Source organism: Hypomesus transpacificus, chromosome 14, assembly GCF_021917145.1.
Source record: "Hypomesus transpacificus isolate Combined female chromosome 14, fHypTra1, whole genome shotgun sequence".
In the NCBI taxonomy this organism is placed as follows: Eukaryota; Metazoa; Chordata; class Actinopteri; order Osmeriformes; family Osmeridae; genus Hypomesus; species Hypomesus transpacificus.
This window is the reverse complement of record NC_061073.1, coordinates 10,767,965-10,776,397: the sequence shown is the minus strand read 5'-3', so window position 1 is coordinate 10,776,397 and position 8,433 is coordinate 10,767,965. Positions and strand designations below refer to the sequence as shown.

General features: G+C 46.8%; 1 protein-coding gene across 1 annotated transcript; it reads right to left on the bottom strand.

Annotated features, from left to right (window-relative positions):
- Window positions 1-812: 812 nt before the first annotated feature.
- On the bottom strand, window positions 813-4,701 carry LOC124476391. The gene is made up of 2 exons (XM_047033509.1): window positions 2,779-4,701; window positions 813-2,347 (listed from the first exon to the last, which is right to left on the bottom strand). The coding sequence occupies exon 2, from the start codon at window positions 2,091-2,093 to the stop codon at window positions 813-815; it is 1,281 nt and encodes a 426-aa protein (XP_046889465.1). The 5' UTR covers window positions 2,094-2,347; window positions 2,779-4,701.
- Window positions 4,702-8,433: the final 3,732 nt, after the last annotated feature.

Sequence of the window (8,433 nt, the reverse complement as noted above, 5' to 3'; positions counted from 1 at the left end):
TCCAGTCTGCAAGCTCCAACAGCCCTCATGTCACTAACACGTGAGTTAGATTCACAACTAACTAAAATCTATTAACAGGGGCTGTCATGGCAACCTGTCACTGGCAGTTGTGGTGGACTTGACAAATGCACGCGTGAAAACTCAACGGGTGGATTTATTTATTAGAAAAATATAAAACTTCTCTGCATCAAGACAAAATGATTCTGAAGATTCACACTATTCTTTCAACCGCTTTTACTGAGACCACAAACAAGTTTCTCCACATAACTAGCATTTCTAACATTTCTGTTGCTTCCTGTCAAGCTTTACTTCTTGGGTCACATGGTATCTCAACAACCAATAGAAATAAACTCAAATGAGGAAACGCCTCGATTAAAAATGACAGGTTATTTTAGGAAAATTCCAAAGCGTTCCCTTGAACACATTTGATGTACGTTCCAATAAATTCCACCATTTCTACCATAAACACAGATTATGATTTATAGTTTCAGAAAATGAGAGAGAGAGAGAGAGCGAGAGAGAGAGAGAGAGAGAGAGAGAGAGAGAGAGAGAGAGAGAGAGAGAGAGAGAGCGAGAGAGAGAGAGAGAGAGAGAGAGAGAGAGAGAGAGAGAGAGAGAAAGAAAGAGAGAGAGCGAGAGAAAGAGAGAGAGAGAGAGAGAGAGAGAGAGAGAGAGAGAGAGAGAGAGAGAGAGAGAGAGAGAGAGAGAGAGAGAAAGAGAGAGAAGGAAAGGGGAGGACGTGCACACGTGCAAAGAACGGGGTTAGGGTTCAACCTGGTGAGCCACCAGTGTGCCCTCCTGTGAGGGCCGTTTCAAGACCACTGTCCTGTGCTCAGCTGCTGGGACACGTAGTGACAGAAGCACCCTCGTCCCTCCAGGTGGCTGAGGGAGCTGGCAGGGGAGAAGGGGAAGTGTCTCCTGGACAGACAGCAGGCGTACCCTGAGGAGAAGGGGAAGTGTCTCCTGGACAGACAGCAGGCGTACCCTGAGGAGAAGGGGAAGTGTCTCCTGGACAGACAGCAGGCGTACCCTGAGGAGAAGGGGAAGTGTCTCCTGGACAGACAGCAGGCGTACCCTGAGGAGAAGGGGAAGTGTCTCCTGGACAGACAGCAGGCGTACCCTGAGGAGAAGGGGAAGTGTCTCCTGGACAGACAGCAGGCGTACCCTGAGGAGAAGGGGAAGTGTCTCCTGGACAGACAGCAGGCGTACCCTGAGGAGAAGTAGAGAAGAGCCCGCTGGAACATCTCAGCAGCACAGGGTCGCGACGGAAACGTGTCGGAAAACTCTCGCCTGCAACCTTCCAATGACGTGGATGTGTACACGACGTGGAGTTTGGTGTTGGACTGGCAGCCCATTAGAATCTTCTCTCCTGATAGGAGTGTATTCGCTTTCCCTACAGCTCTCTGCATCTCACCTATGATATATTTGTTATCATCGCTTTTCCACAGACAGAGTTGAATGGTCAAACCCAAAGGAACACCCAAAAAATACAAAAATAGATATTTGGGTATCAACTCTGGGCAAAACGAGGAAGTAAAACTGACCAGGGCATATAGCAAAAAAAAATTCAAAACTCCTAAAAAGTACATGAGTAGCCTGAGCCAGTAAGGCCGCAGCCACACTTTAGTCTGTGAAACGTTGTTTATGATCCTGATGGCCTCCTTGTATTTTTCCTGGTCCTCAACAACCAAGCACAGCTGGTCAGGCACATCCATGACGCTGAACACACCGGCCTCCCAACTGTGAAGGCCTTCCTCGTTGACAGCAACCAGAGGCTGCAGGGCCTTCCCGTTATAGAAGGAGGGGGGCTGGTTGGGGACCAGCCCTGTCCCCCGGAGCAGCCGGTTGGGGGTGCAGAGCACGTTCAGCACCTTACCCAGGAAGTCTGGGTCCCAGGCCTCGAGGTAGGTCAGGTGGCGGAGGTGCAGGGGAACGACAACCCCTGGCTGGAACAGAACAGGCAGCACCGGCTTACGCTCCGAGCACTCTCGAAACAGAGACATGTTAGCCTCCCGGAGACACCAGCGGCTCCTCACAAACTCCTGGCTCAGGACCAGGACCACCTTCTGGCTGCCCTGGATGCAGTCAGACATGTTCTCCAGCACGGCGCGGCCCGGGGTGAAGTCTCGGCTGGAGTTGCAGACCTTCAGCCCCGCAGCCTGACGATCAGGCTCTGGGTCCAGAGCCCGTCGATGCTGCTGTAGCTGATGAAGACGTGGTAGACCTCACCCTCTCTGAGAGGGGGAGGGGCAGGGGGAGGGCTGTGTGCAGGTAGGACAGGAGTCATGCACTGTTGCCCCTCATCACTACCCCCAACATCAGTCGTCCACATGTTAGGTTCCACTATCTGGTGATAAACAGCAGGTAACAATAATCTGTGGTTAGTTTGCACTGTGTCTCCTCTATACAGGCCGTTCCTTGACTCTCTGACCAATCAAAATACTGTTAGAACTCCACACTTCTGATCCTTGATCTGCTGCTGTACTTTCTACATGCGCTATTTGTATGTTGTTTTGGATAAAAGCGTCTGCTAAATAAATGAAATGTCAATCTAACTATTGATTAGAAGAGAAGGTGACATGTCACCTGACCAGGCAGCAGGAAATCTATACAACTGTGCCACAATCATATGAGAACTATACAACAGAAAATAACAACATTGCATTCTGTAAACTAACTTGAAAACGATTTTAAAAACATGTATTAAGCCTAATCATCTAGCATAGTTATGGCTACACAATGAAAAAGCATTCATATTAAAAAGGAAAGGGATTTTACCTGACTGTACCTGAATGACAGTAGCGAGTGTCAATATGCAGAAAACGAAAGGAAAGAACAGGAAAGAATAAGAATGCATGACAGAAACTGGCCCGTGTTTGTGTTTCCTGGATGTCTTTTGTCGTTCCGTCTGTCTCCTCACTCTCGATGCGTTCGATGTCCGTCCGCGACTGGCCGTTCCCATCCATCATCATGCGCACACCTGTTTTGGTGTTCTGTCGATAAGTCCTATCTTTTTCCTACCGCAGTATTTGTTCTAGTGGTTGTCATCAAGTATGTTTTGATGTTAACTTCTATTCTTGTAAGCACTTGTTATTGTAATTTGACCTACAGTACACGCAGTAGACCGAGAGTGTTGTGTTTTGGTTGAACGGGCAGGGACATTGGGACAGGTCAGCTGTCCATGGGGTTATGCTTCATCACGTAAACGCAGCCTAGACTTGTTGTAAACACTTGGCTGGGAACAGGTGCTACTTGTGATTTTTTAAGATATCGTTTGGTTAGGTATCCTTTTTTTTGACATTGTTAACAGTTTCCTTGTGGTGAAATTAGTCATACATATTGTTTCATTTCAGTTCTCTTTGTTAGTATTTGTACTGCAACGCACCCACCAGCAAAATCGTACATAAGACCTTCTACTTCAGACGGCCAGGTAATCGCAGCAGGCGAGTCTTTGCCTCCTACATCCTGAATGTCACCTCTGAGAGAGGCTACAGTGACAGGAGAAAGACATGTTGCACATCTGGATGTTTCTCAGACAAAGACTGGTCATCTGTCTGACAAAAATCATGAATTCGAATTCCATTCATTAGGATGTGAGTTCATAGTAGAATATGGTCGGAAAATGTTATCTTACTTGTTTGAATGGTTTAGATTTGGACAGAAAGACAGCTTTGACACAATCAGAAGGGGAGGGTATGCTCATTTTATATGAAACAAGTTTAATAATCCAACAGTATCACAGCTTCAAGGCAGCTGCAAAATAATTACCCTCCAGCACTTCCAGCAGAAGTGATTTAATAAAGGCCAGTGAGGCAAAGCCAGCATGTGTCATTGACCTGAGGGTGTTTTAATATCTCTGTCAAACTAAAACTTCAAGCAATATTTCTTCATCCAAACCCCCTCGTTGAGCAAAAAGACATTAGAGTACAATTTTGATGGTCGTCTTCGTTGGATCTCCTCTGCCTTATGCCACAAAAACGAATGGTTTTACTCCCTGTTGTGTTATTAACCAATATGAACATGGTTAACCGGAGGGATGGGGCAACACGTGCTGTACTGCTGGGAATGGGAGTGTTTACCTTCTAAGGGGACCGTTCTATGGCATGAAATGACTGTGATACCGATGGTGACGGCTGAACAATGCCCTCAAGCTGAAGAAAAAATCAATCATAACAAGTTAATGTAGTTTGGGGTGAGTAATCGAGGACCTCAATCTGTTGCCCGCTTGATGCATCGACTCCTGGGAGATCCCAGTGTGCAGGGAGAGTGGAATGTTCCAGAGCCCTTCACTCAACTTCAAATGACCTGCTAGAGGATTTACTCTGTGGACAGAAACCATTTGAACAGTTTGTTTTTACTCTTTTCCCAGTTCAGGTTAGGTTTTGGGGTTACGGTAAGGGTTCGGTCAATGTTAAGGTTATGGGTTAGGATTTTGAATGAGACTGAATTTTGAGTCCCCGAAAAAACTGCATTACAAACCTGTGTGTGTGTGTGTGACAACCATGTACAATGGACTTAATATAATACTTCAATGCAAATACTAGAAAACTCGATGCATTGTTTTACAGTATGACATAGAACCTAGTTTGAGGTTTAAAATGGTCCCAATGTTTCTAAAATCATCATTGAGATTATGGAAAATATAAATTCAAAACCAGTTCACAGTTATTAAACAATTTTGCAGCTCTTTGGATTTCTTTGTTGTTGAGGTATTTCTTACAATGTTGGACAGGTATCTTATCTATGATCTGATCACCTGTGATCTGTCTCTTCCAATCCTCTAGCTGCTATTCTTTGCGTCTTTATGAGTTACTAGTGATAGGCTATCTGGACATGAAGTCTGTTGAAGTCTGTTGAAAATACCCCTGGAAATCTATGATAGAACAAAAAATCTTCTTATCCTGTTTTCACTTTGTGTAATCCTTAAAACAAGCACAGCCAGGAAACAGGGGCAGATCACAGTTTAGAAATATTCTAATAAGCGGTAGCAGTTTCCAGAGGTAGTCTGGTATCTATCCTTTTGTAATTCGTACCTGCCTTGTTTGACATGAAAATATTAATTTGTTATTATTTTTGGCATGTCCTAAATTTCCATGAAAGCCCAAGGTCTTGGAAGCATCGGATCTCGGAAATCTGAATGACAGATCCCTGTGGGGAAGGAGCCCTTTTTTGTCGTAAATTAACCAAAAAAGCAGAGAGGTCAGCACTAAAGGGATTTCTCAAACCCCTGAAAAGTGCAGAAGAATCACAACACCAGCCCCCTCACGGCCGGCCCCCTCACGCCCGGCCCCCTCACGGCCGGCCCCCTCACGGCCGGCCCCCTCACGGCCGGCCCCCTCACGGCCGGCCCCCTCACGGCCGGCCCCCACACGGCCGGCCCCCTCATGGCCAGCCCCCTCACGGCCGGGCCCCTCATGGCCAGCCCCCTCACGGCCGGCCCCCTCACGCCCGGCCCCCTCACGGCCGGCCCCCTCACGGCCGGCCCCCTCATGGCCAGCCCCCGCACGGCCGGGCCCCTCACGGCCGGCCCCCACACGGCCGGCCCCCTCATGGCCAGCCCCCGCACGGCCGGGCCCCTCATGGCCAGCCCCCACACGGCCGGCCCCCTCATGGCCGGCCCCCGCACGGCCGGGCCCCTCGAGGCTGGCCTCCACCGAAACACAAGTGTGCTTGAACAGTGCGTTAATGGATAAACAGGTGAGCATGGACAATTCTGATTATTTCTTTTGTATTTCTCCTTAGTTAAGGACATTCTTTGGGATGGCTAGAAACTCTCTAACAGATCATGCTGATTATGTAATTGTTAAACATGGATAGGAATTGAAATATTATGCCTAAGTTAATATGATCTACAGTATATTAATTAAATATACTATTCCTAAATTAACTCATGTGAATAACTAATCTCCACTGTTTTTTTTACCTCGTGTCCAACTCAGAATGTCTAAACAAGCTCTTCTTTTATGTTTCATTTCATCTGGAGAACATCATGTGTTTAGTCACATTTACAACCCAATGCAGGCACATTGAGTTCTGGAAATGCTTTTATACAAATCATTTACATTTACCAGCATCCAAAACAGTCTGGACATTCAACTTTGGCAAAAACAATATTCCGCTTTTGTCCTTATAATTCAAAACAATTGACTGACTTCTTTTGAACCTTAAATATATATGTTTGGCATTGTCATGCTTTATCAGATAGTACAAGGTTCAAAGTGAACAGGAAAAGCAGGGAGGAGAGAGAAGGGAAGACGTGGCAAATGGCCTGGGTCCAGATTCAAATCCAGGGCTCTGTAGTGAGGGTCTGTAGTGAGGGTCTGTAGTGAGGGTCTTTAGTGAGGGTCTGTGGTGAGGCTCTGTGGTGAGGGTCTGTAGTGAGGGTCTGTAGTGAGGGTCTGTGGTGAGGCTCTATGGTGAGGGTCTGTGGTGAGGGTCTGTAGTGAGGGTCTGTAGTGAGGGTCTGTAGTGAGGGTCTGTGGTGAGGCTCTATGGTGAGGGTCTGTGGTGAGGGTCTGTAGTGAGGGTCTGTAGTGAGGGTCTGTGGTGAGGGTCTGTAGTGAGGGTCTGTAGTGAGGGTCTGTGGTGAGGGTCTGTAGTGAGGGTCTGTGGTGAGGCTCTATGGTGAGGGTCTGTGGTGAGGGTCTGTAGTGAGGGTCTGTAGTGAGGGTCTGTGGTGAGGGTCTGTAGTGAGTATCTGTAGTGAGGGTCTGTGGTGAGGGTTTGAGGGTCTGTGGTGAGGGTCTGTAGTGAGGGTCTGTGGTGAGGGTCTGTAGTGAGGGTCTGTAGTGAGGGTCTGTGGGTCTGTAGTGAGGGTCTGTAGTGAGGGTCTGTGGTGAGGGTCTGTAGTGAGGGTCTGTGGTGAGGGTCTGAGGGTCTGTAGTGAGGGTCTGTAGTGAGGGTCTGTGGTGAGGGTCCGTAGTGAGGGTCTGTAGTGAGGGTCTGTGGTGAGGGTCTGTGGTGAGGGTCTGTAGTAAGGGTCTGTAGTGAGGGTCTGTAGTGAGGCTCTGTGGTGAGGGTCTGTGGTGAGGGTCTGTAGTGAGGGTCTGTAGTGAGGGTCTGTAGTGAGGGTCTGTGGTGAGGCTTCAGTCCATGTGGGACAGATTAATCCAGCAGACACTGGGGGCCCCCCAGACGTCTTTTCAACCTACAGACATGTTGTATGAAATAAACGCTGACGGCCTCAACACATCTCTCACACACGCTCTTTCCCTCTCTCTCACACACTCTCTCTTTCTCTCTCGCTTGCTTCAGTCAACATTATCACAGTCTAGGCAATTATAATGTGGTGTCCCACGTCAACTGTTACATGATAGAAAAGAGTTATAAATAGAAAACAACTAATGAACGCCTTTGATTTTAAAGGGATTCATAGTGTACCTTTTTTGTTCATTGGTGCATCCTGTACAAACACATTAGGCCACACCATGTTGACACTGTGAATACATGCAGAGGGCTTGACATTATTCACATGGTTTGAAATGGGTTAGCTTGTCTGAGAGGTCTGTCTTTGACCGGAAGAACACACACACATACAGACACACACACACAGACACACACACACACACACACACAGACACACACACACACAGACACACACACAAAGGAAAGAGCTACCTTTTTTCCTCGTTTGGACAATTAAGTCCTGTAATGTTTAAAGCAATGATGCTACGATATAGTAGCACTAGCTTCAGTACTTGTGAAATTTCAGGAAAAAGATTGGTTGTTTGGTTTGGTTTGGTTTGGTTTGGCAAGTTGAATTGTTTCAAGGGCATACGCAAAGAAATGACATACTATATAATATACTTTTTGAACAATTACATTTACAGTTGATATACTGTGACTGTACGTCCTTAGGTACCGATCCAGATATCTGCCGACCTGTAACATCATACAGAACCCAGTTTTTGTCATAATCCAGCCACAGACACATAGATTCCTGGATTATAGTTAGAAGATCTTACAGTCATACTATGTGGCAGCTCACAACTTGCAAAAAACTAATCTGATTCCTCAACCAAGCTGACAGACCAAGTATACGCTGTTCCTTCAGTTGGTCCATCTTTATGTTGTTTGTGTCTTCCTATTTAGGGAACGAAGGGAGATCGAAGTGACGAAAGCAAGTTCGTGGACGTTGTCTTCCCAACAGAGTTTTAAGACGTTGGTGCAATGGTGTCATGGTGCAAGCACACAACAGGTCAATTTCAAGGCAGTTAGCAAGTTCTTACTGAACCAAACCTGTGAGTGGAGACTTCAGCCGACATATCCAGAGAGAAACGTGATGTGACACAAACGTGATGTGACACAAACGTGATGTGACACAAACGTGATGTAACACAAACGTGATGTAACACAAACGTGATGTAACACAAACGTGATGTGACACAAACGTGATGTAACACAAACGTGATGTGACACAAACGTGATGTTTAC